The 27518-nt window shown below is 52.2% G+C and overlaps 1 protein-coding gene across 2 annotated transcripts in view; it reads right to left on the bottom strand.

The window, feature by feature from the left end:
• Positions 1-27518, bottom strand: part of SMG6 (SMG6 nonsense mediated mRNA decay factor) — a 105635-nt gene that overhangs the window by 68106 nt on the left and 10011 nt on the right. For both annotated transcript variants that reach the window (XM_068210422.1, XM_068210421.1), the window contains exons 9-10: positions 14169-14230; positions 10414-10559 (exon numbers count right to left, since the gene is read on the bottom strand). In XM_068210422.1, the coding sequence (XP_068066523.1) occupies positions 10414-10559; positions 14169-14230 (208 nt within the window). The remainder of the gene's footprint in view (positions 1-10413; positions 10560-14168; positions 14231-27518) is intronic.

The following is a 27518-nucleotide window of genomic DNA, read 5'->3' on the forward strand; positions in this document are numbered from 1 at the left end:
AGGAAGCAGAGAGGCTGTGGCTCTCCAGACGGCAGCAGACAGGAAAGCTACGGCGAGTAACCCGCGAGTAAACGGAGGGGATGGAGGGGGAGCGCGGCGCGGCGCGTGTGCCATGCGCACGGCGCTGCTGGCCCGGCCGTCAGGGCCCCCGTCAGCCGCTGCACCCACCACCTGTGACGCAAGGCTGCTGCTGGGGACAAGAGTGACGGCCGCAGCTCCACGCCGGCATCCGCGGACGCGAGCCGGAGGGGAAATCGTGTTTGGAAAGGGCTGCATCAATCACACGTGACGGAGAGGCTGAGCCGCCTCCCATCGCGGCACAGGGGTCCCCCCGCAACCAGCGCAGAGGGGAGGCGGAATCTCAGCCTGGCGCCCACCTTTGGTTCTCTCTGTTCCAATCGCAGTTAATTGAAGGAGACACAAATAGCAGGAAGGCAGAAAATCCCTCTGAGAACGCGAAGCATCCAGCCTGCTCCCTGCTACACACACACACACGCACTGCTGCCAGCCAGCACAGCACAGCCCCAAAGGGGCTCCCGGGTGTGACAAATGAGCAGAACCCACCGGGTGACTGCAGCCCACAGCCCGTCCTGCCTGAACCCCGCTGCTCGGGGGAAGCAGGGGGAGCAGAGCCGCTGTTCTCCGTCAGGGAACACCCTCCGTGGCAGGAAAGCCGTGGCAAAACCACCGGCTGCTGGAGCCCTCCGGAGCGCGGCTGCCACGCAGGTATCCCGGCTCAGCTGGGGAAACGCAGCTCTGTGAGATTCATTGACTTTTTTTCCCCTCTCTTAACCAGGATTACACTAATTTCCAAGGCCTAATGGAGTCCAGCTGTGATGGGGAGGCAACGCTGCAGTAGTACAAAGACCTTTGCACATTGGTGCAAACTTGTACAACAGCACACACACACACACAAAGCCCTATAAAAAGGATGCACTGCAGCAGGATATTTTTAGTCTTGACAATACAGCCCTAAAAATACGACTTTGCTAATACATCACTACAGAAATATTCCCAGTGTCCATTCAGGAACGGTTTAAAACATTTATTTTTGTTTCCTTTTGCAATGGTCAGAGAGGAGGGAGAAAATAGAAACTCATTGATAAGAGGAAACGAGAGAGACATGAAAAATTGAAAACTACCTAAAAGCTCATGGAGAGGTTTATTTTATTAGTTCTTAATAAATATCTTGCAGATTTCCTCAGGAAATACACCAGATCACATGTAAAATAGTTTGGTACTGATGTCAACTGTGTCAGCATATGAAATCTATTAGGGTGAAGCCACAGCAGGGTGATCAGCGTGCTGAAAAACTGCACGGCACTGAGGCAAGGGGGGGTGGGGGGAATCTCACGGCCCTTCCAAATTCTTCGAGAGGTAAAAAAGTCAGCCAAGACGCAGAGAGAGAGAAAAAAAGATCCCACATCCTGCTTTGCGCTGCCAGCAATGTGAAGTGCCCAGAGATTAATTCTATGTCTGGCCTGGAAATGTGACTTTAAAGCATCGGAGGGAGCGGGGAGGAGGAGGAGAGAGGAACGAGAAGGCCAGGAGAACCGGGACTGGCACCGTGCCACCGACCCCCCTCCCATCCTTCCCAAGCCGTGTTTCAACGTAGACAGCAGTAAAGCCCAACAGACGGCAGCTCCCGGGGCTGCCAGGGCCTCGCACCAGCTGGGGCGCGTCTCCCGCTCCCCGCGCAGATGGGCCTGGGAGCATCACTTCCGCTGCGCCTGCTTTTAGAGCCACCCGGGCCCATGTGGCCGCCTTTGGCCGCTCTCCGCCACGGCCCCGAGCGCGCCTGGGGCCCCCCGGGCGGGACGAGCTCCGCTCCCAGCACCAGGCACGAGGGTTGTCAGCCCTTGGCTCCTCGGGCTGAAGGGTTTATGCTGTTCCCAACCCGCCTTTGGCAGCCGGCGCCTCCTTCTCCATCCCCGTGCCATTACCCGGGGAGCAGGCGCTGCTTTCGCAAGACGCCCCAGCTCCGCTCCCAGGGCTGGAGGAGAAGCAGCGGGAGTTCAATGAGCCAGGGTCAGGGGGCCAGATGGTCCCAGGAGGGATGGGAGAAGGGGGAATGGAGAAACTCCAAAGCTAAACCAATCCCCATGGGGTATCTCCTTCCCATTCCACAGTGACATGCTCCTGTCTGCTTCTCTGGGGTGGGACATGAGAGCCCCGGGGGCAGACAAATCACTTGTGTCCTCTGTGTGTCACCTACCAGCCAGCCCTAAGGCCACCACGGCCATCATCAGCCACACCGACCAGCATTAAAAATGACTCTTCCATTAGAGATGGGCCATGTGCCTTCAGGGCTGTCACTCAGCCAGGGTTTAACTGTCCTGGTCAGTGAAGCTGAAGTGAGCATCACACAGCCACGGTGACACCTGAAGGTCACACCTTCCTCCTGACTGTCACTTAGCACAGGCAGAGCCAGCTCTGTGCTGCCAAGAACCCACTGCAGGGCACACGCAGCCCAGTTAGGGAAAATAAAATATCTCCACACCTAAACCTGTGTGGGGTCACCTCCTGAGATACACTCAAGAGCAGAAACACAGCGCTGGCTGTGCTGCCATTCCTGATCTCAACATTAAGGCAAGAAGAGATCCCAAGTCTCCCCAGCATCAGGCACAGGATTCTCAGAGGGACTGCAGCCTGTGAAAGGAGGAAGGCAGGATGGAGCTGGCAGAGGATGAGCCTGTGGGGCAGCCCCTGGGAAGGAACTACCCTCACTGAGCTGGCAGGCTGCACCCAAACCTGCACAGGGCACGGGGCAGGCAGCCCTCCCTGCCTACACCTGGAAGGTTATAAAACAGCCCCTCAAGCTCAATCAGGAGTTTTACAACTTCACAAAGCAGCATAATTAGCCTAATTATACAGTGCTCTCTCAGAGAATTAAACAGAAATACAGTAATTGACTTGGTGCTACTTAAAAGCATGAGGAAATCAAAGGTGCAAGGCACATTAAAGAATCAGAACTATCTCTTCAAAAGCAAAAGGACTTCCTGTCACGCTGCAAACATCTAAAGCTTCACCAAAGCTGCTGCACCTGGTGCATCTCACTCTGACTCCCTGGCACCCCTCTTTCTCCACCACCAAAGCTGGGGAGATGCAGAGACCTGGGACAGCTGCCTGAGCACCTCCTTTCTTGTTCCACAGCAGGACAGACAGACACAGCGTGCCACTGCTCCATTTCCTGCCTTTCATTTTACACAGCAACGCTGCTTCTTCATCCAAATAGTGGCTGGATTCAGTGTTTGCAGAGCTGGCCATGCCTTAGAACCACAGCAAAGCCTCTCCAACCTCACCTCACCTGTCACTGATTGTCCTGATTTGCTGCTTGGGCTGCTGAAGCTTGGCTCTAAAGCAGACTCAGGCTTTGTGTTTACAAATCATTTCCCCTCAATTTGTTGCCCTGAAATGAGATCCTGCTATCACCTCGTGGAACAGCTTCAAGGGCAGATGTAAGGATGTGCTTGTGTGACAGGCAGACCAGGCAGAAGCCCCCAGCAGCTCATCTAACACCACTTGATGTGGACTTTGCTGCACTTGAGCTGGAGGGCAGGAGTGGAGAGTCTGACACACCAGCAAACACTCAATTTTGCTGGAAACCTTTCCCTTCCCTGCCACAAAGCCCTGCTCAATCTTTTGCCTCCCGAGCCAACGTCTAGATTTCAGAAACTTGAACTGCCAGTGGAAATTCCCTGCAGCGCGTTGATTATTGCATCTCCTGCTGGCACTTGTGGCAAGGGGAAAAAAAAGGTCACATGGCTTTCTGGACACACGTTTCACTAAGGAGTCTTGCATCAGAGGGCAGAAGCCAGCAGCCAGGAAAATAACTCCAATTACGGTAAATAAATCCCCAAATATGTGACAATCTGCCTTTTAAACAGGAAACAGAGGGGAATAAGCAAAGGAAGACTTTGGTCTAAACATTGCTGCCACCAGCCTCAAGAGCCCGAGAGCAAGACTCTGAAGACACGTCTGGGCCAGAATTATTTTACCTGAACTTTACTGATGTGTCTCGAGTCTGAGACAGCTTCCTTCCCTGAAGGGAAAGGCGCCGACAGTTCCCAGCAACTGTGCCAACCTCCAACACTCCCAACGGCTCAGAGGAGAAACCCTGGAGGGTCAGCTGCCACCTCTGGACACGTACGTGTCCCTTAGGAGGCTCAGCACAGGAAGTTGTGTGGCTCCTGAGGTGAACAATGCAGGTAGCACTCCCTGCACCACTTCAACCCTTCCTCCTACTCACACATCTCCGGGTATGGGTTGTGTCTGGACACAGGGAGTAGCAGATATGACTGAACAACAGGTTCAGTGTAAAAGCCCTTTGCCAAGGCAGTGGCATCAAAGAGCCAGCTCGCTCAGGAGCCTCAGGGCAAGGCAGGCAGCAAGGGGAAAGACTGACACCAGAATCATCCAGCCCTCCTCTGAGTTGCCTCTACTAAATACCACTCAAATGCAAAGCAAATACAAGCAGCAGTGTGAAAGGAGGGGAAGGATAAATTAAACATCCAGTTCCTCCAAACTTAAGTCCTTGGGAAGTGTTATGTCTTAACACCACCTTGCTAAAGACAGCACTGCCCAGTCTCAGAGGGAAAGGCACACAGCGACTCCAGGTGCAGCTGGAGATCTCAGTGCACACACCTCAGCCCACAACCAAAGCCCCAGCACCCAGAGAAAGCCAGATGTCAAACTGCTCAACTCCAGCCTCCCTGCATCAAGTGGGCTTTGCACTACAAACCGAGCCCCCCAGACAGGTGGAGGGACCTCAGGCTCTGCTCTCAATGGAGCACAGGGCTGCAGGTGCTCAGTGTCCCTCCGACACAGCCCTGCAATGTGACATCTTCATCACCCTCCTGGCTGTTTAGCCCAAAGGTGTCACAGCCCACAGCTGAAGTGTGTATTTACCGCACAAAGAGGGGAATTCAGAGAAAAGGACTCAGTTCTGCTCCCCAGATAGGGAAAGATCAAGTTGCTTCTGCTGCTATCTATAGCCTAAGGTTTATTAAGCTTTCTTTTGTGCCTAATTTTAAAACTCCATCAAACCAAGGCAGTTACCCACAACACTGCTTTATTTTTAAACTCAGGCAAATGCACTGGACTCTCTTGCATTCGACTGCCCCCACCTTTTTCAGCTCCAACATGCAAGATGTGGTTAGAGCTTCATGAGAAGACATGGAGATGAGGCTGCCGCAGGTGATCAGAAGGTGCTTCCTCTGAGCCTCTTCTGATGCTGCAGTCAGCTCTTTGAGCAGAGCTGGGCCCGAGCGGCAGAAACGAGCCCGTGGCAATGGTCAGAGCTGAGGCTCTGCTGAGGGCAGACACCAGCAGCCTCTGCATCATCTGTAGGGATATTTTAAGGGTTCAGGCTGCAAGCCTGAGCAGGTGTGGTCAGCAAAGCGAGACCTGCTGTGTCCAGCACAGGGCTGTGAGTAGGACAAGATGGCAGTGGAATTGGCTGCTGATTACCACACCACAGCCTCATCTCAGAGCTCTGACCTGTCCTCTCCAATGAAAACAGTCCTGGACCTGCTTAAGTGCTGCAGGGGATTTACACTGACCTACAGATCTTTCCTTGTGTGTATCAAGATTTGGGCAAGATCCTCATCTCGAGCTGGTGTCCGTGTTCAAGGAGCAAGCAGGGCCACGTGCCTTAGCAAACCCTGCACAGGCTGCAGTCACAGCTGTGTGACAGCAGCTCCTCTCTGAGCCAGGCAGAGTCTCTCCAACCCCTGCAGCACCGACCTGCTCAGCCCTGGTCTCAGGACATCAGTGTGGCAAAAGCCACAGATACTGCTCTGAAGGTGCTGCTGTGAAACCTTCCTTTCTGCACGAGCCTTCAAGGTTTCCCAGCTGACACACCCTTGCACAGAGAACCCGACCCTGTTCCACTCAAGAAGACAGACTCAGGGTCTGCAGAGCAAAGCTCATCCTGCCCCTGACACACTGAGCTCTCCTCACAACCCACATGAGCACAGTCCCTCTGCCACAGCACAACCAGTAGGTTTTCCTCCTTGCCCATTGCCCTTGGCAGAGCAGATGCCCTATGCACGGGTCACCCTGCCCAAACTGTCACTTTCCACTTTCCCACTCCTCAGCTAAAGCAACACGCTTGGCCAGACCCTCCCAGTGCCTCTGTGCCCTGACTCTGCTCGGCCCTGGGGGATGCAACTTCATTCCCTACATGTGCTGAGGATGCACATATGGCAGCCCCCTCCCCTCTCCACTTCCACCTAAGCCCGACCTCCTAACAACCTCCACACGGCACAACGCGACCGGCCCGAGAGTGCCAGAAGGCATCCAGGTGCTGCAGCCTGATGCTTCACACCCGCAGCCAGGCAAATTTGCTGGGATTTCCGGGAAGTGTCTCTAGGGTGCCCCGTGCTGCTGCACCCCCACCTTGGTGTGCGCTTGTTTGGAATGCGGGGCCGTCGGGGGGGGCTTGGGGGGAGAGGGGAAGTTATTCTGGTGGTGGCCTATGAATAACATCCAGTGATTTATAGGAAGTATAATCCAATAATACAGTAAAATAAAACAGTGTGTCTGAGATGGGTTTGATTCCAGGAATTATAAAACAAATTATTAAAGAGAGAGAGAAAGAAAAAAGCCTCAGAGAGGCCAGATCGGAGTAAATTGGGCACAGATGGGCTGGGAGGGGGTTCCTCTCTCTCCACTCACCGAGATGCCCCTGCCGCAAGCACGGCTTCAATTAGTCTTTTCAGAAACCAGAGTTTTATTTCCCCAAATTACAGAATTAAAAAAAAATTAAAATTCTTGGAGTGTTTGTGGTCGGGATAAAGGGATCCAAACTTCTCTGTGAGTTGGTTGTGCAGATGGCTACCAAACTGTTAAAACGGGCCACCCCACTACGGCCCCGCCCCAGCCAGAGCCCAGGATGGCCCTACACACTGGTTAGTCACCTATGTCCCATCCTGGGAAGCACCAGCAACTTCAAGTCTCTGCCATGTAGAGTGGCTACCTCTCTCTGCCTCCCTCCCCTCGGTGGGTGCTCCTTGCCCCATGGGTTTGAGGTCTGAAAGAAGCTTTGTCACACCTGAAGTGCTCCTGACAGGAGGCAGCCGGGTCAGAGGGACCCTCACTGGCTGCATGCCTCCCTGGACAAAGCAGGAACACACTGTTTGATGCTGAACAGCAGGGGATGCGCTTCATGTGGGAATTCTTTGGCTTCCTCTGTCAGAGAAAACAACAGATCCAATTCATCTCCCAGGATCTTCCCGGTGCTGCCCGGCTGCACAGGCAGCTGAGACCAGCTCCAGCGTGCCTGGTGCTGTCCCTGGGGACAAGCACAGCTCAGCTGCACTGGGCACAGGCCACAGAGCCCTGCCTGTGCTCACCTGAGCCCTGGCACCCACTGCAGGGTTCAGGTAACCACAGCAGTGAGCTGCGTGGGAGGAGGATGTGAAATGCCACGTGCTGCTCACAGCTGGCTGGTTTTGAAACCAGTTTAAATACAGCACAAAAAAAGTCACCCTGTTAGAAGAGCACACAGTGACCTTGCGCTTGGTTGATTTATGAAAAGTGGCCGTGGCTGGGAGAAGAGACACAGAGGATATGTCACAAATCCCACAGGGGGACACGTGCCAGGACAGGGGCACCCCTGAGGGGTTACGGCCAACCCACACCACAGCAAAAGAATAGGAGTAAAGAGCAGCAGATATAAACTATCATGCATGAGTCCAAACCTCCTGTGCTGCCCATTGCCTCACTGAAGGTCTGGGACAGACCAAGCACAGTCCAAAAATGGGAGAAACTGAGGCTGAGATGGGGCAGGATTGTGTTTGGTGCAAGCCTGAGAAAGAGGGAGGACAGGTGCTTAACACAGCATTTAATTGTTGAGTTTCCTTTTCCTTAATATCTGAGTCTTTACTTAAAAGTTCTTATTCAGGGGTTAAGAATTTCATAGAATTCCCCACATTGTGACTGTTATGCCAGTGACACCACACCATGACTGCCAGCACCACTGGATCTCGGCACCAGGGACTTGTTACACACCAGACATGGAGCAACAAGCACATTTACAAGTTTCTCAGGAGTAGCTGGGGAGCAAAAGCTGGAAATACACAGCAGGGAAGGGAGGGAGCAGCTATCCCTGAAGAGAACACCCCCGGACAGCAGGGAAGAGAGGCTCAGACCTCCCTCCCAGCCCCAAACCCACAGATCTCCTCCTGCTACTGCAAACTGAGTGTCAGGCCCGTGTGATGGGAAGGACCCAGACATGCTCTGCTCCCAGATTTGCAGGAGGATTTCAGTAGGAGGAGATCTCCAGAGGCTGTTTGGTCCAACTGCAAAGCTACATCCAGCTCTGTGGAGTGGACACAGCCAAGCTCTGACTACAGCCGGCTCCCCAGCAATGCTTCCTGGCAATTTGGGATGCAGGCAGGGCGGGACTGCTCCCTGAGTCCTGCCAGCCTCCCACAGGCCCACAGGGGTGGCTCGGCCCCCTGGCTCTGCTGCTGCCCCTGCTGCTGCAGCACAGGGAGGTGACTCATGTGCTGGGAAATGGAAACCCGCACCTTCCCGACAGCGTTCCTGCCGCGCTCCCGCCAGGCCTCTGCCCACAGCAGCCCACACGCCGGGGAGCGAGCCAGCACCCTCGCTCCATGCAGGGGACTCCGTAATCGTTCCAACATTCCTGCCTTCCTTCTAAACTCCAGACCCTTTGCTGTTCTGCTTTTGATTTCCATCTGCACCCAGCTCTTCCCAGTATGGCAGCGTCGGCAGCGTGCCCAACCTGTGCTGTGCCAGCACTCGGCGTACGAGCGCTCCGAGACCACCGGGGCATTTGTGCTGACAGCAGGGTTTGCTTTGCCAACAACACTCTCAGCGATATTTCAGGGTCACCAGAGCAAAGAGCCCTCAGGGAAATCCCTGAAGGGCCCTTGGCATCAGATGGCAGCCGTGGTGCCATCCGACCTGCAGGCGTTCCACGAGCGCTGCCACCTGCTCCGCACGCAGCCCGCGGGCCCCGGCAGGAACAGGTTTGCTTTCTCCAGAGATCCGAAAGCTGGGAGCAGCTGGCAGCTACCCACACAGGAGGCAGAAAACTCTGAGAATACTTATTTTTCATGAGATAAAAAGCACTCCCTCCGTCACTCACGCAAATCCATGACTCGGCTATGGAGGGACGAGCACAGCCCAGTGGTTTGAGAGCTGGGATTGCTTCCAGCTCTGCCACAGGGGCTTGCCATGCATCCCAGACAAATCTCATCCCCTCCTTCCCACCCGCTCCTGTCTGTGGCACACACACCACGATTAATTCACCTGCCAGGGGTATTATTAATATTATGAATACAATAATTACTGTCACGCAGAGGCATTTGCTTATAATCACAAAGTACTTTGCAGCTCAAAGATAAACACGCCATCACTGGCTGGCATCTGGCAGGCAGGAGGGCATGGCTGCCTCGCCAGTGGGATTGACAGCTCCCTCCAGGAGAGGAGAGTGCCTGCAAGGCAGGCACAGCACACAGGAGCTGCTTCCCAGCCCTCCAGCTGGTGCTGGTTTGCTCCATCAGCTGACCTTGGCCACTGACCACCAGCCTGAGCAGTGGCCAACTGGCTCACATGGGAGGGCTCTTCCAGCGGCAGCTCTCTGGGGCTCAGCCTGATCGCCTACATGCTGGCCTTAGCTGAAATCCATCAGCTGGAGGCCTTCATATTTGGGATCTAAATCCTAAGGCATCAGGATGTGAAATGCTGCTTCCTGCCACCCAGGGAGAGCAGCCCCATCCCTGCTCCCAAACTCACAGCTCAGGCAGACTTGGGTACCTGCAGCTGAGTGCATGTTGGAGGGGACACAGGGAAAAGTACAATCCCTGGAAGCATCATTTTAAACTCGGTGAAGAGGCTCTGGTTTGGTAGCACCTCTGTTGCCCAGCACATTAAACTGGTCAATGGTAGAGACCATCCAGGCTGCTGGATGGATAGAGGAAGTGAGAGGAGGAGAGTAATTAACACTAGATCTGTGTTGTTCTCTGAATTATCACAGGGCACAGGCTCCAACCCCGTGTTTCAGAGAGTGGCATCACATCCGCCACCCACCTGCCTGGACACAGGCAGCCACAGCCAACAGCTGAGGCCTCTGAGACTGTCCCAGCCCTCCTGGTGCCAGCACAGGCACTGAGCAGGGCCCAGCTTAAACGCTGGGAAGGCAGAGCCATAAAGTAGGAGTCTTCCTTCTGTGCTGATGACTCAGGCTCCAGGGGGATGCGATGCCTCCTCACTCCTCAGGCACCTCAGCCAGCTCCAAAGGCCCAGCCAAGGTCCCTTTGTGTTGACACCCACAGGCATCCAACCACCACTCCCACCTCCCCATCTGGTGTGTCCCCCACCCTTCTCCACATGGGGAATGGCTGATCCCCATCCAGTTTCCCCTCCAGCAGCACGTGGTACCTTTGGGCTGGGAGTTGTACACTGCAAACATGTTGATGGCCATGAGCTGGAGCATGCGGGTGCTTCCGATGGGAGGGGGGCTGTGCTGCAGCAGCACCTGGAACTCCCTCAGGACCTCCTCAGCCACCGCAGGGAAAGTCTCCATCCTGCAGACAGAGAGAGAGGCTGTCGAGAGCAGGCTGTGCCCTGAGACGAGGGGTGGGAGGTGGGCATGGCTCAGCCCGTGTCACATCTCCTGGGGAAGGGGGAATCCCTGGGGTGCTGTCTCCCAGCCAGGAGCTGTGGGGAATGAAGGTGCAGGCTGCTTCCTTAGAGAGGGCACTGAGGGATTGCTCTGTGACCGACAGGCAGCATTCTTTTGGCAGGAAAACACGGCCTTTATGAGTCACTTCTGACCAACCATTTTTTTCTACTGACTTCTACCAATCTGGGAGAGGTGCCAAGGGGCCAGCAGCTCACTTGGACCAGGAGCAGCCCATGGGACTCCCAGGGCTGCAGCAAAATGCACACGCTGGTGCCACATTGCGGATGTGGCAATTCCAGTGCATTGAATGCTGGCCAGAGCGTGCTTCCTCCAGAGCTCCTCGCTGCAACATCGGATCCCATGGCACCGAGCCCTGTCTCCCCCCGGGCTACACACTCCCCGGCACTGTGATTGAGCCCCTAAACTTCATCACTTCGAGCCCCACAGGACAGGGACTCCCTGACTCGTGGAGCTGCTGACAGTGTCAAAGCTGGAGCGGGTCCCCGCAGCCGCAGCGCCGCTGTCGCGCGTCAGGACACAGCAGCCCGCGGCTGCGGGGCCACGGCTGGGGATGGGGTGAGCTTTCAACACCACTCACAAGCGCCCACGGAAATCTGACACCTTTATCCTGCTCTTCATCGCTGAGGGAATTAGCTGAGGTCACTTATCAAAGCTGTTGGATCCTCAGTAATCTCCCAGCTGAAGTGGGGTGAAAAATTGAAATTATTGCAAAGAGCACGGTCAAACCCCAAAAATTACTGAGGTGTGGTTGCCCACAACAGTCCTCACCTGGTATCCCATGAAGACAATTTTAAAACCAAGAAGCTGCCCAAAATCTTGGGAACTACTGAGGGGGAGGTCCTCCTGTCCCACTGCCTCTTCTGCAGAGTTTGCTGTATTGATTGTTGTTCCTACGCTAGAAAAAGCCACAGCCAGACCCAGCAGACTGAATATCTCCCAGAAAGTGCCCACACCACTTATGAGTGACATTATCAAGTGCCCACATGGAAGTGAGGGAGCCAAAACCCACAGAGGGTGAGGCATCTGGAGCTGAGGCAGGCGACCTCAGGGGCCTCCATAGCAATTTCCTCTATCTTCCCCCCAGGAGATTCAGATCTTGTGATATTACCACGGGCTGGATTAATGAGCCATTTCTGGTAACCCACATGGGCAATTCTGCTGGGCTTCCCCAACAGACTTCAGCACAGCGACAGTTTTATTTTTAAAGACAGAAATGGCTTTCTTAGCCATATTTCATGGGTGCTTTTCATCACCTGGGTCTGCCTACCAGCAGGGTACCCTCTCCTTGGGCACTGTTTGCTGCAGCAGTTCAAAGTCTCTGTTACCTTCCCAAAAACATGGGCTGGAACAAACAGTCTCCTTGCACTTTGTAGCTTTGCAGAATGGAGAAGCTCTGTCAGTACAAATGCACTGCTTTCCCTGCAAAAGGCAACTTCCCTGGATTTGGGGCACAGCCAGAGAATTAGAGCAAACTGATTGCTTCTAAAGACTTCCTAATTTTGAGAAATCTCAGACCACATCCAGCAACATCCTCCTAGGGCAGACAGCACTCTGGGGATGGAGGAGCTCTTTGCAGGATGGGTTGTTACTGAGGAGAAGAAGATTATTGCCAAGGAATAACAACAAGAAGGAGTGAGGGCTTCCTTAGCCCCACCACCTGTGCTTTGATACCACAGCACATCTGGAACAGCATGCAGTAACCCCACTGAGCTCAGAACCAGCAGGTCAGGAGCTGAGCGGAAGCTTTTAATAAATTGCTTACCTGTGGTTTTAGGAGCAAGAGTCCAATTAGGACAACATCATCTTTTCCATATTTTTTGCAGATAAATCACCAGAGATCCTGCCCAAAAGGACTTGGCTATTCCTCACCTTTTACCTATTTTAAGCACGGAAGCTGTTTAGCAGGGCTGGACGATTTTCTCTTCCTGTGTCATGGTATTACTTTCTAGTTCCCTTCTAAGTACTTCAGGGCATATTGTACCATTAAATATACTTGGGTTTTCTAAATGACTGTCCTGGGAAGCAACTGCCTGAAACGCTGCATCTTAATTTCACAAAAGCCTCAGGAGCCAAATGTGCAACTGATCTCTGCTACATCCCCATTAATCCCCTGCTGGCATCCGCTCAACCGGAGCTCGACCGTGATCGCGGCCCCACAGCGCCGGGGACCAGCAGCTCCCCGGATGCTCTGCCCTCCAGCACAGACCCTGCACTTCCCGAACCTTCCGTGGGCTCTGGCAGTTCTCCTCCTCTTTTTCCTGCAGGCAGGACACCCAGCTCTGCCTCCTTGCTGCACGACAGCCTGGTGGCCCATGAGTGGACAATCAGTGCCTTGTGAATCAGGGAGAGATCAGCAGTGACCCTCAGACACTCGGATCTCCAGCAAATCACCAGCCCCTGCTCTGCTTCCCTGTTTTTTGTGAAGGGTCCAAAGCGCCCCTCCTGAGTGGTCACCCCTGCAAGCACTGGAGACAGCAAGTGCTGAGGTGCTGCTGTGTGGCAGGATCTGAGCTGCTGCCAGCAGGGACAAGCTGTCACTTTGCACCCACACGGCCTGAAAAAGGCCTCTCAGCCTTGTGACCTGTAGCCAGCAGTTCCACAGGAGAATGAAGGAGCCAAGAGAGCTCAGGAGACTCCAGTTGCTTCCGAGCTCCTGGCAGGCTCAGGCAGACCACCACTGCCAGAGACCCACATGGGGTCTCTCCTCAGCAGCTGCTCCCACACAGCGAGGGCCAGTCTGGACCTGGAGCAGAGGCAGCTCCATGGGAAGCCCATCAGCTGCAAGGATGAGCTCTGCCCTTGGGGTCATAAGGGTGTCCCCTGGGCTGGGATCTCAGCCCAGGCTGGGATCAGGCTTGCTTTGCTTCAAGGGGAGCTGTTCAATTACTTGAAACCCATTTCTGACAGCCACTGCCAAGGGCAATTTGTACAAACCTCTTCCCACAGCCAGGGCAGCTCTCAGCTATGGGGCTTTCACCGAAATGGCAGCGAGGAGATGAAGGGCAAGGCTTGTTTTGCCAGGCTCTGGATGGCAGCTTTCAGCCAGCACATGGATCTACCTCGATGGCTTTGTGATCCTTACAGGCAACAGCCACTGAGAGCCCCAAGAGCCACCTTTGCACTGGGTGAGGGCAATGGAAGAGAGGGGGTTAAACCCAGAAATTCAAGTGGAGGGAGCACAGTTAGGTGATGGGAGAGAGAGAAAACAGCTTCTAATCCCTCCTGTGTGTGTGAACTATCTGAGCTCAGCTTCTGCCAGAGGGTTCTGGGGCATGGGCAGGAATGGGCTTTGAGGTGGGGGAAAGGAAAAGCCCAAGTTCCAGCCAGTGTGGGTTGGAGGGCGGGTAAGGAGAATAAGAACCAGGAGGCCAGGCCTGCAAGAATTCACACCCTGTGCCCTCAGCTCCAAACACAGCTTAGTTGCTAACAATATTAAATTCCAAAAAGACTTGTAATGTAGGAAAATAAAATAAACATCCTGCACACTTACCCAATCCTGGTAAACAGCTTCCCATGGGCATGGAGAAAACTGAGGATGAACCTTTTGTTCAGCTGCATGGGAAAAAAAAAAAAAAAAGGAAAAAAAAAAAGAGAGAGAGGAGAAAACAATTAAACTCTCTCCTATTTCCTGTGAATTAAGAATGTCCCCAGTGACAGAAGAACCTGGCCTGGATGCTGGGGGTGGCACTGGAGATGGGAACCAAATGGACATGCCCAAGCTCTTACAAACATCATGCACAGAGGCAGAGGCAAGTGCCAAACAGCTGGAGCTGGAAGCAGAGCTGGGAGAGGCGGTGGAGACACAGCACCCTCTGCCGGGTCCTGTGATCCTGCACAGGGCTGCTGCACCCCGGGAACCCCAAACCCACACCCTGGGCACCCCAAAGCCAACAGCAGCACCCCAGGAACCCAAATCTGATACCTGCACCCTAGGCAGGTTAGGCAAAGCTCTCCTTCCCCCCTGTCTCACCAATTCAAAACTTAGCACAGCCTAAGCAGGTCTGGAAAAGGAGCCTCCAAAGGCAGCATTCCCGTCGATGGAAAAACACAACCCCACAAGCACCAGCAGCAGCCTGTTCCGTGCTCCCGGCTGTGTCAGAGGCAGAGCAGCAGCTGGACAAGGCAGAGAGGGAGCAGGATGTCCTCCCCAGCACTTTTCTGCAGAGCAGCCAGCACAGAGAGCTCAGCAGCAGCACTCACACTTTTTTGTGCCCTGCCAGGAGCAGCTTCCAGAAGCCAGGGAGGATTGGGGTGATGCTGCACCCCCTCATTTATCTGGTGCTAGAGACAGTGTTTAGATGTGCCAGCAGAGCCTCTGAGACCCTGCATTTTCAACAGCAACTGAACTGCCCAGAGAAGCTGTGGATGCCCCATTCCTGGAAGTGTCCAAGGCCAGGTTGGATGGGGCTCTGAGCAATCTGCTCTAGTGCAAACTGTCCCTGCCCATGGCAAGGGGTTTGGAACTAGATGGTCTTTAAGGTACCTTCCTACCCAAACCATTCCATGATTCTGTGGACATGGAGCTAAGGGCACACAGGGGAGCTGGCTGCAGCACACGGTGTGAAGGCAGCTTCCTGCCCTGCTTTGGTCCCCTGACTCCAAAACCTGACTTGAATAATTACTTACTACTGCTCCAGGCCACCTCTGCTCGCTCAGCACAGCTCTGGGCTTTTCCAGTCCTTATCTACACGGCTCTGAGGACAGCTGTGGGTGGGTAAGCACTCCCTCAGCCTGGCCCTGGGGGTGGCTGTGTCACAGCAGGAGTGGACTGGCCTCACTTTTACCTTCCCCAGAGCAGGAGGTTTTCCTCTCTCGCCTGTGCCTGCACAGCCTCAGCACGCTGAGAAAAGCCAGGCCCCGAGTGCTGCGAGGGAGACGCTGACCAGGAGCGACCCAGAGCACCACCACGCTGCTCCAATCCACCCAGGGCTTTTGCAGCTTCAACTCCCCCACTTCCACTCACAGGGGGAGGATAAGATCACCTGGCAGGGCTGTGGCAGTGCCCAGCCAAGAGCTGGGCACATGCCAGAGGACACAGGGCAGGCACTGACCAGTGCCTCCCAAGCTGTCTGCCAGGCCTGGCTGCAGGGGACAGATGTCACTGGCATTCTAGCTCTGGTGCCACCTCCCAGCCCCATTTGCTGAGCCCCTGGGCTCAAGCCATGACTGATGCCAGCTGCTCTGCACCTTCAGTGAGGTGTAATTAACCCGGCTGCGTTCCCGGAGGATCCATGCAGGAGAATGATGCCCTGCTGCAGAGCTGCTCCTGGGCCATGTGCGAGTTTAGACATAAAACCTGTCTCATAAAACAAGCCAGACCAATTAAACTGGCCCCCGCAGCAAGGGGTTCTTGCTTACTCACTATTTTACTGCTGCCCTAAAGAGCCCTTTCCACTAGAACTCAACTTGATTTGCCACCATTTTATTAACTCTGCAGATGGAACCCAAAAGAGACTGGGGAATACTGGGACAGCACAGCAAAGCCCTTATTCATTCTGCCAGTGAAGTTTGGATATAGCTGATTCTTCACCTTAGGACACTATGGTAATTGAGAGCTTGAAGCCTTTAACAGGTTTTTTTTTTTGGTTTTTTTTTTTTTTTGCAACAGCTTGTGGAGGCAAAAAGCTGGTTTGTGACCAGCTCTGGCTGAAATCACAGAGCCTGACACAGACGCAGCCTAAGGAATCTAAGGAATCACAGCCCCCAGCTTGGTGCAAGAACCTTGGAGGGGTGGTGGGGAGTGCTCTGCCTCACAGCAAGAGGTGGAAGAGGGGGTCCATGCTCTGCATCCTGAGAAGGAATATGGAAAAGAGAAGGAGCTCGTGGCCTGACCCATCCCTACTGGACAGCAACACTCATGGGCAGGCTGCAGGTGGGGGAAAGAAGAAATTGAAGCAGAAATTTTCCTCCAAGGCCCACATTCACCCACGGCCCAAGAGTGCTCTGCAATCCCCACACTTTACTGGCAGCGGGGGAAAACCAAAATTCCCCACCTTGAATGGAAAGTGACACCTACCAGGGACATGCCCAGCGTGTGTCCACAGACACCCAGCTCCAGGAGGGCTTGTCAGGACACTGGCTTCACCCCCATTTTCTCAGAGCAAGTTTCACACTCAGCCTTTTCACTCGCAACCCCAAGGACTAACCAGTCACACTCCCCAGCAACCAGTACAGAACTGGGACAGAGATATGTGCTTACTTATAATTGTTTTTAGGAAATGTGATACCTGCCTCTAGGAATGAAGCATGTTTCATGCCTCTTGCCAACTTAAATCACAACCCCAGCAAGCCCAGGCAGAGCCCTGTGTGCCCCAGCACTGTGGCATCTCAAGCAGGCACCTCACACTTTTTTCACCACTTTTTCTCTCACAGCCTCGAGGTTTTGACAAGCTCATCACTCAACTTCGGACCTTTCATCCTCGGGTTCATGCAAAGGCCATGGGGCTGCTTTGACTGGGCTTTTCTCTGGATGACTGTTTCTCTACTGACTCACCTGTCCCTCAGCCTCCGGGAGCCCTCCCAGCTCCTCCCATCAAACTCAGCTTCTCACGGGGAGAGGGAAACAGCGACCTCCATGAGAGGCCTGGCACAGAGGAGGAAGTTCTGTCACCTGCTGCTCTGCATTCACATGGTGGAGAGGAACACTTCCCAAAAGCATTGTCAGCATGCTCACTACCCTGACAGTGCTACCATGAGACCTACAACAACTTCTTCTCACTGATTGTGCAGCCCAAAAGCAGCCCCCTCCAAAGATTTCCCAAAAATGGTCCTCATGCCAATATCAGGATGCCAGACCAGGACTCTCAGCACACTGACACTGCTGCCCTTTGTGGGCAATGCTGCTCCTTGGGACAGGAAACCAAATTTGGATCATCCCAGTTGCCCATTTGGGAAAAGCCCATCAAGAAAAGCTTATACAACAACAAAACTATGTCAAAAACTGGATTTTGGCCCTTCCAGCTGAAAAGCGGGCATCACCGATATGGAAGTTATGAGCATATAGTGAAGGCATTAGTTACAAAAACAAACCAGCTGTCAAGAAGAAGAAGGGGTCCCTGCACACAGTAGTGCCTGAAGCTGAAAACAGCTGTTTCAGCTGTCATGAGTCAGCATGTGCAGACAGACTAAATCCACCTGGGAAGAGGCAACCTCACCAGAGGAAGCAGCCCAGTGCTGCTTGGGGAGCATTCACACACCTCACCGCCAACCCAACTGGATTTGTTGCCATGGAAGGGATCAACAGTGACTAACAACTTCTTGTGGAGCAGCTAAAAGAGCAGAGATAGCAACGGGGCTGAACAGCCAGCTCAAATCTCCTCGAGGCCACGGGGAGCACGGCCTGACAGCAACACAGAACTGCTCGGGCAGCTTCGGGAAAGGTCTGCCTTGTCTCCAGCCAGCAGAGAGGAAAGCAACATTTAACCTCCAGATACTGCACTGACCAGGTTGAAAATGGTGTCCCCCACCCCAGCACAGCAATGCTGGAAATGCCACTGTAGGGCACAGGAAATGGAGTGCCATGATCAGGGCTGGGAAGCACTTGAACCCGTTTGTCTCCAGGCAAGGAGTGCACAGAGCTTTGGCACCTGAGCATCAGCCCCAGCTGTGAAGGAGGCACCAAATAAGGGAAAGATTCTGGAGAAGTGACTCCTGGGGAAAAAGAGTTTCAAGTTAAAAATTGTTACTTCAGGTTTGGAAGTAAATTCCAGGATCTGGTCTTTATCAAGCGAGGCAAACTTTCTTCAACATCAGCAAAGCATCTGCGGAGCAGAAAGCGGTGTCAGAGTCAAAATAGGCTGCAAAAGACAAGTCCATTAATCAAGAGACCAGATGCAAAACTGCCTGTAACAAATGCGCTGTCTCCACTGGAGTGGAAGGGCCTGGAGCACAGCAGGACGTTCTCCTGAGTCTAAGGGTCTCCTCAGTGACAAGGGGCTGGGATACAGACCACAGAGCCACACAGCTCTGCTCCAAAACACGTACCACACTCATCCCAAATATTTTCAGGGTTTCTTGGGCAGTAAGGCTTTTCCAGGCACAGCTTCCTTGCTGAGAACTGTGTGAAATAACATCCAGGCACTCAAAACGTGCCATATTCTCACTCCCAGCCCAAGGGTTAGATATACCACATTAAGATTATTCCTCTTTTTCCACAGGCAGCTCTCTCAGAGCATCCAGTCCAACACTGATACAGAGATTCCTGAGAAGCCCAGAATGCTGCAGTGGGCTCAACTGGCAGGATACCAGGAGGAATTTTTACTGCTACAGGTGTAACCCCACCAAAGTGCTGGTGGAAAGGGTTTTGTGCAAATGGCTACCTACATAAAGGTGATGAGACAAAAGGGCTGTTAAAATTGTCTGGCATTTTTGTAGTGTTTACAAGGTACCCACAGAGCTGTGGGCAAATTCCAGCTGGGCTAATTACCATAATCACTTCTCTTCATATACCACCTGCAACCACAAATGGATACAGGGCTTGCCTTGGCTGCTTCGTGCCACGTGTTTAGTGCAGATTTCTGCTTAGCAGAGCAATGTCCTGCCCTCAAACAGATTCATTTCTGTAGCAGTAAAAGCAATTCCAGTGAAAATCCTGCTACTTAACATCAGATACCGCACAAATGTAAAATCCAATTTGCTATGACATGGAAGAGAGAGGGAACCCTGATGCATCATGGCCTTGAGGCATCAAAAAAATTAATTTACAGGTAAAGAGACACTGAGACACTCCTGCAGCTCCCTGGTCTTTTGCAGTGCAGCAGCTCCAGGACACATCTCATGGCTATAAGAGTTGCAAGCCATCAACCTAGCAAGAGAAAAAGAGGAATTTAAGAAGCTCCCTGGCAAAAGCAGTGAGCTCTTGAGTTCTTCCTTCATCCCAGAAGGGAGCAGGTGAGAGGAAAAACGTTAAGGAAGAAAATTATCTGCTTTAGTAACGTAAAGATCAAACTATGGTAACTTCACTGGCTCCAGAACAAGTATCTGACTTCTGAGTAAATTCAACATAATTTAGTAGCGAATTTACTAGCAGAACTTTCAACTCCATGAAAGCAGGTCAAATATAATATTTATATGTGTGTTACTTCCTTTTCAACCAAGCTTGTGTCTAAATTTGGTTTCCATGAATTAGTAATACACAACATTCTTGAAAAAATATTCTCATTAAACGAATAAACTGATTCAGTAACCTCTTAAAGAGAGGGCTTCAGGGACCTTCAGTGAACTGGATGGAAAGAGGATGGTAGAGACTCACTAGCAACATTTTTAAACAACAAGAGGAAAGTCTGCTGTCAAACTGCCCGTTTGGAGCAGTAAGTAACGATGGCTAGAGAACATTCACACAGGGTTTATTATAACAGCTTCAAAATCTGGGGGTTTCCAGCATCAAATATCATGTTATTCATCTGGCACCACACGGAAAATGAAGTCTTTGGGAGATCGTGCCCAAGGCAGCTTCTCCACAAAGCCTTTAGGGACCACAGTGGCTGAATTCCCAATGCAATGTCCAGCAACAAGGATTCAACACACACCTTGGATGTACAAGCAGAGCAGGGACTGGACAGCACATTCACATCTAAATATGGCACCGTGGGGGATGACAGTGAAATATTGCATCCAGCTCTAGTGCCCTTATTTTTAAAAGGATGCTGAAAAATTGGTAAGGATCCAAAAAACCAGCCAAATAAAAGTGATTCAAAGGCAAGAACTGATGCCTTGCAGTGAAAAATTTCTACAGCTCAATCTGTTCAGTGTTATCAAAATAAGACTGGGAGGCGATTGGGTTGCTGGGTGTAAAATGCCTCCGTGGTACTTAAGGGCTCTTTACACTTGCAGAAGAGCAAAGTATGGGAATAAACTGGGAACATTCACTCTGTAAATAAGGTAAAAGGATCTCAAAACCAGTGCAATTATCACTGGAATGAACTCCCCAGGAAAAGGGTGGATTCTCAAGGCTGGATGTCTTTCTGGAAGTACTGCTTTAGCCAAACACAAGTTATTTGGCTTCATATAGGAGTAGCAGGGTGAAATTTAAGGACCTGTGATATACAGGAGATCAGACTGGATGATCTAATAGTCCCTGCTGACCATAAACTCTCTGAATCTATGCAAACACGCCAGAGAGTCCTCAGCTGATATATCAAGTTCACTTTCAACACAAAACTTTTCACAAATTGGCTCTGGTGCTGCAGGTCGTTTAGGATACAAGCTCAGCTCTTCAAGGCTGCATCTGGTTAAGCACTGAAAGCCCAGGCAGAGCTTTCTGTGTCCAGCAGGTAAGGGGGAGGCCACACGTGCACTAAAGCAGCCCCAACCAAAAGCAGCTTATACTCAAACACTCACTGTTTGCCAGGAATAAACAGCATTCACCTTTCTGTGACAGAAAACTGACACAGAGAAACGTGTGATGAATTCTGGTCGTAAGAGATCAGCTGCTAAGGCAGCTCAGGGTGTTGTCAGCCTTCTTCACTACTCCAGAGTAGATTATTCATGGGGTTAAAGCACAAAGGAGGGAGATAATGTGAGAAATTAAGAAGGGTGAAGACTGAAGAGATTGAACTCTGAAAGGTTTAGCATGGAGTTGGGCCAAGAGAGGAGACATTTGGACAACAGGCTGAGCAGAGACAGAGCCTTCCAGAAGGATGACAGCATTATCTCACGCAACCTTCACATCCCCACTCTTCCAGCCACGCTCCCCATCCGGGACAACAGGAGCTGCTCCCAGCCAGGCTGTGCCTCAGGCTCCCACAGGTAGATGTCCACCCCGCTTCATCTCCCTCTCCACTTTGAATTATGCAGCAGTGAAATCTGCTGGGGAGGAAGAGTAGAGCCAAGGACAGAGGAAGTGACACAGACTCCAGCAGGTTCCACTCCCTGATCCTCAGGAAGGAAGTTTCTTTTCTAGCACCCACCTCCACAGTGGATACGAAGCCTGTCTGGAAATGGCTCATTCAACACTGAAGAGGAATAAACATTCCCCATGGCAGAATTAAGAGGTTTGGCTGTGGGATACGAGGTGCCAATCTCAAAAAGTCTACAACAGACAGCAGGAAATATTGGCCTGGGCCAACTTCAGACAAAGATCAAGGTTAGACTAAGAACAACAACAACAAAAAAAAAATCTCAAGAGAAATCTGTGTCTACAGCCTTCACCCTGCTCTGGAAAATCTCCCAATCCTGCTATTAAGATGTTTTACTTCCTTTACCAGTACTGCCAATTCTGGCAGCATTCTCATCTCAAGTGCAAACTCTCCCTCCCAACACCACTGTGCAGCACCAGGATCATCAAACCCAGTGCTCTGAGAAAGGCCTCGTGTGCAGCAGCAGGAGGGGTTTGGTTACACACAAATCCCTGCCTGATCAGCACCAGCAGGAGAGGAAATGAGGAAAGAGTGACTGACAGGGAAAGGCGGTTTCTGGATGATTGTATTTGGTTTTGGGGTATGAGAAGCTTGTTGGAACACGAAGTCTCTCTCCCCTCACCGCAGCCTCTTTGAGCACAGGGATAGAGCAGAGCCCCTCACAAAGCACATCTCATTGATGTCCTTGTAGTGCTCCCACCTCTGATCCACCACACACATTAGCACCAGATGCCTGCTGCCAGAAGGAGAACATGCCAGGGTCTCTCCCATTCAGGCAACATTAGTCCCTGCCTTGTTCTTCACAGCTAACTAAAACCACCAACTAAAAAGAAGAAAGGGGGAGGGGGAAATTATCAACACCAACTTTTGGAAACTGTTATAAACAGCTCAGTCTTCACTTTCTGGGTAGTGACAAAAGGTCAAGATGTGCTGGAAAGGATCATTTGGGTTCTACATGACATGAGTGCACAGGCTGGATTGGGCTCTGGTGGAGCAGCACTGAGCATCCACAGAACATCACAAGCCCAGGCAAAGTGGAAACAGCGTTTTCTGCTTGGATTGCTAACACAGGAATTGCAGCTGAGAAGGTTTTTATCAGCAATTTGAAGTGAAAACACAATTTATTAAAAAAACGGAGTGCAAGCAGGGATGGTGCACAACTGGCAGGCAAAAAAAGCCAGTGCTGAACTGCATGGCTGAGTGTCACGTCTCAAACCCAGTGAGGCCAGGAGTGTGGTTTTGGTGTTTAACCAGTTTCAACTGCAACCTGGCACTCTTTTACTTCCTCTGCAGAGAACTCTTCTCACTGCTGAGGGAAAGAAAGCAACCTGGTCACACGAAACAAAACGGCTTGAGTAAAAATAAAGCCCCAAGGTGGTTTGGTGGCTGAGGTCATATCAGGAGGCAGAGGGGTTGCAGGCAGGGGAAAGCACTCAGAAATACTCATGCTGCCAACCAAGAAAGAGATTACAGAAAAGGAGGCAGGGCAGAGAATTAATGCAAGTCCAGCAGTAAAGAGGCTGACAAGCCTCTTTCACACGCCACTAGCTCCCCCGTGCTCAAAACAGTTTGTAAACTGTTTCCTAAACACAAAGGAAAAAAAAAAAAAAAAACAGACCTAGTCCTGACCTCCATGAATGAGTAACCAAACCCAACAGCTTCCTGCAAGCTTGTGGGGGTGAGGAAAATGAGGGCAGGACAGAGGGAACTCCACACTTCTCCCTGTCAAGTCTCGCTGTGGGCACGAAGATGAAGGATGCAACAGCTCTTGCTGTTCTCTCATGTGGGTGGTGGATAAAGGCCAGAAATAGGGAAGGCAGCCCTCAGCTGACTGCTGGTGCCTGGCATTCTCACCCCAGAGAGCATCTCTGCTTCTTGTGCTGCAAGGGAGGCTCAGCAGGGGCTGGCAGCTCTGCAGAGGTGTGGATCAGGAGCAGGCTGGGGGAAGCACTGCCATCCTCTGACAGCAAGGACAGCCCAGAACACAGCACACCTCAGACAGGATCACTCACTTCCAATAGCAGAGAGCCTCTAACCATACAGGGGACAAACTTCCTGACACAAGCCACCCTCTTGTGACATGGTGCTGACACTCTAAGAGCTTGTGTGCATCCCACTGGCTCCTTCCATGAGGAAAACCCGAGGGGACACTCCCTCCCTTTGGGGACACACCTATACCACTGCTCTGGTGGGGTTCAGGTGTTCAACTGCTGGGGAACAGCAGCAGCACGCAGGGCATGTGCAGGCACTGCTGGGCTAGTGGGTCCCATTCCCTCCACTGTCTGCACCAGCATCTAGTTTCGGGTTAAAAAAAACCCTAAAAGCATGCAAAAGTCAGCACAGGACATCATGTGCATCCTGCAGGGTTACCTCTTTGGGGAGCCATGCCCCAGCAGTGGGGGGAAGGCAGCAAGTCTGTGTTTTCACCCTGCCCATCTAAACCACAGGCACAGCCCCAGCTGCCTGGGCTCATTTTACAGATCACAAGATCCTAAAATGGACCATTCTGAGGGCTTTGCCCACCTGACACCACGGAAGGATCAAATGAGAGAACCCTGTAGGAGCCCTGCACTTCATCCAGCAAAGATTATTCATAGGAGTCTGCACAGAAAAAAATCAATCTTTCACTGTCCTGAGTGAAATCACCCAACCATGCTGGCAGTGAGAAGAAATGCTCCCACCAGCTTGGCAGGGATGCACCAAAAATAATGAGTTCCCCAAGCAGCCCCTTCTCTGTGCATCTGTATGGAAGAACAACCATCATTACAGCAATACATCATTTCCACTTCTGCCTGTCACTTACCTCTAGCCATGTGTAATGGAACAGAGTAACAAGGTGAGGGGAAGAGCTGAGAGTGGAGGGGGAAGCTCTCAGAAACAGGGGAGTCTGTGGGGTATATTTGCATGAACAAAGTTTGGCCATGCTCAGAGACACCCAGCTCACACCACAACAGCCTCTGAACAAACCAGACACTCCCAGGGAGCAGAGGCAGTGATATCCAGGCAGCCCCAACTCTGAACACAGGTCACTTCTGCTCCCGTGTGTGACTGGTCCAGGCAGGAGCAGAATGGCCAAGAAACCCCCACCACAACTGCTACCAGACTAAAATGAGTTTTTATCCCTCCAGATGCAAAGCCCAAGCTCCACCAGATGAAAAACTGCATGGATTGAAACCAGGCAGGAGAAGGAGCCAGCCCAGTCACCCAAGTGGCTGCTGCCCAAGAGGAACAAGTGCACAGAGCAGGAACAACAAACATCACCAAGGAAAAACGGATGTGAAACATGCAGGAGCTGACTGGGACAGGGACCCTTTTCACTAAGGACACGAGGCCTCTGTTGAGGAAGCAGCTTGGGCAGCCCCAAGCTCCTGCACATGCATTCCCAAAATTGCCTCATGGTGGTATTTACTGCTCACTCACGGAAACCCTGGTGCAGTGTTCCACACTCCCTGCTGCTGAGAAGAAAGTCTGGGTAAAGAAATGGAAGTTAAAACCTGCTCTGAATTCCAGAGCTAATAATTCCACCCCAATTTCCCTGCCACTGCAAAGGGGCTGTTGCTCCAGGGGCACTCAGCACTAGGCAAATCCAAAACCTCTATCCCTGACCAGCAGGCTGGAGGAAAATGGGAATGCTCCTGCAGCTGATGCACAGGGCTGTGACAGCAGATCTTGACTATGGCCTTTGCTTTCCCAAGAGCTTTTCTGGTGGCCCTACCAAACTTTTGATGGTTCTACAAGGCTGACCTCTCACAAAGAGGCTAAGAGACTTAATTCTTTAATGATGATGAAGTATTCAGACATCTGGAGAGAAGTATTATTCAATTACTGGCCTGCCAAGGGAAAACCTCTCTTCCCTAATCTTAGCTGCAGCAATCTTTATTAATGCCTGCATGCTGCGTGGTAACACAAGGAAGTGTCTACTGCAGAGCACAGGCAGCAGGCAGCAGCAATTGTGAGAACCTTAACTCAGCATTTCCTGACAGGAGTGATTAAAATCTCAAACTCAGTGTAATATTAGCACTTTCTCAAGAGACTGACAGCCCGTTTGCCCTGTTTACTTTACCAATTCATAGCCTGCAGAGCAAACTGCTCACGGTACTATCAGATTTAAGATGAATACAGACCCGTGGCAAACGAAACCAGTGGCAGAGAAGAAATGGCAGAGGCTCAGCTCTTCAGCTCACCGACAACTGCTCACTTGCTCAGCCTCCTTTTTTAGCATTTCTCATTGGAATTGCACACAAAGTGACCAGATATTGCCAGGTAAAGGGTCAGCCTGGACCCTCTTGCCCCTGCACACCCAGAAACGTGCAACGTACAAGAGACCACAGAGAGCAGCCATTCACAGAATGAAACCCCAAAAGGCTGTGGCCAAAACAGCCAAAACCCTGAGCACAACACAGCCAGGCTGCAACTCTAACACCTCCTCAGCTCGCTCTGAAACTGTCCCTTGTCTGGTGTGCCAGCAGTGCCAAATCCAGTGACAGGGGAAGGGGCCAAACACAGATTTACACCCCTTGCTGTGCACAGGTGGTGTGTTCTTCTAGCTCTGCATCTTCCTAGAAAAGGGGATGGAGCAAACTGTGAAACAGGCAGCTCTGCCAAGCCTCTACCTAAAAGCACAGTGCAAGGCAAACTGCCAGCCACACACGTTTCCCTCATCCCAGAAATGGCTGCAGTTTGAGCTGGCTTTTTCTCTTTTGCCATGCCACATTACTAACTCCAGCCTGAGGGCTCCTGCCTCTGAAATAAAGCAATTTTGGGGTATTTGTATAGAGTGGCATAATGGAAAATGAAGTGAGTCCTGAGCAGAGATGTGTAAGCATGTGCTGACAGGGACAGCACACACACCAGCAGGTCCTGAGAGAGCAATCGTGCAGCACCTCCCAAACTGTGTCACATCACAGGACTGGCACCTCACCACCTGCACAGTGAAGACAGTGACTACTGAGGACAGAAAACATCCCCAATCGATTTCTTGCCACCTGTAAAACAGCCAGCATCCTCACAGTCTAACCACCTGTGGCTGGGTTTGAAACAAAAGCCTCTGGCTGAAGGGTGCAAGCAGCCTCTCTCCTACACCCTGCCCAGAATGCATCCAGAGCTGTTATATCTCTACTTGCAGTGTTATATCTGCTGCTGGCATCTGAGCTTACCCATTCTGCCATGCAAAATGCCCTTCTCTGGCCCAGAAACAGCTGCCATAAGGCGGATGCCTCTGCTACCTGCAGAGCACGGCTATCAGGGCCAACACAGAACACAGCCTGCCTCTGCCTTTTCAAGGGCTGAAGCTGGCAAGGAAGGGACTGGGCAGGCAACGACACATTTAGCCTCATTTCCCCAAAATGACACACAAAGGCTGGCACACGTCTCCTGGGAGCAGAGCTGTTCCCTTCCGGCCGGCCGGGGATGTGGGGCAGAGGTGCTGCCAGCACCAGGGCTGCTCCTGCTCCTGTCCCAGCCACGCAGGGCCCTTCCGAGGCCAAACAGTGCCACTCAGCGGCAGCTCGGGGCTGCTCGGCTCCTCGCCAGCCGAGCAGCTCCACAACACCCGGGGATGCTGCGAGCAGCGCGCTAAGAGGCTACAGCTTCAATGAGGAAGGAGTCCAGAGCTTCCCCAAGAGCTGCTGTCTTCATCCAGCCCACGGATTCACAGCTCGGGAGCTTTGGCAGAGACACAGATTTAAGGTTTCCTTTCCACGCGGTTATTTTGGGTGATATGGCCCCATAAGCAGCTGTGCCAGCTCGAGTGCTGCCCCACAGTAGGCACAGGCAGCCTGAGAATAGATATCTTGGCTGCCAAAACAGTGCCCAAACCCAGACCCTCAGCTCCCTTTTGCCATTCTATTTCTGATGGGGTGGCTTCTCCATGATCAGAAAGATCGTACTTTTCAGGAGCCAATGTTTCAAGCAGAGAGAAATCAAGACTAATGGTAAATATCAGACAGTGTGTACAGACAATGCCAGCAAGCTGCACTTCAGAG

The sequence above is a fragment of the Anomalospiza imberbis genome, chromosome 20, assembly GCF_031753505.1.
Source record: "Anomalospiza imberbis isolate Cuckoo-Finch-1a 21T00152 chromosome 20, ASM3175350v1, whole genome shotgun sequence".
Taxonomy (NCBI): Eukaryota; Metazoa; Chordata; class Aves; order Passeriformes; family Viduidae; genus Anomalospiza; species Anomalospiza imberbis.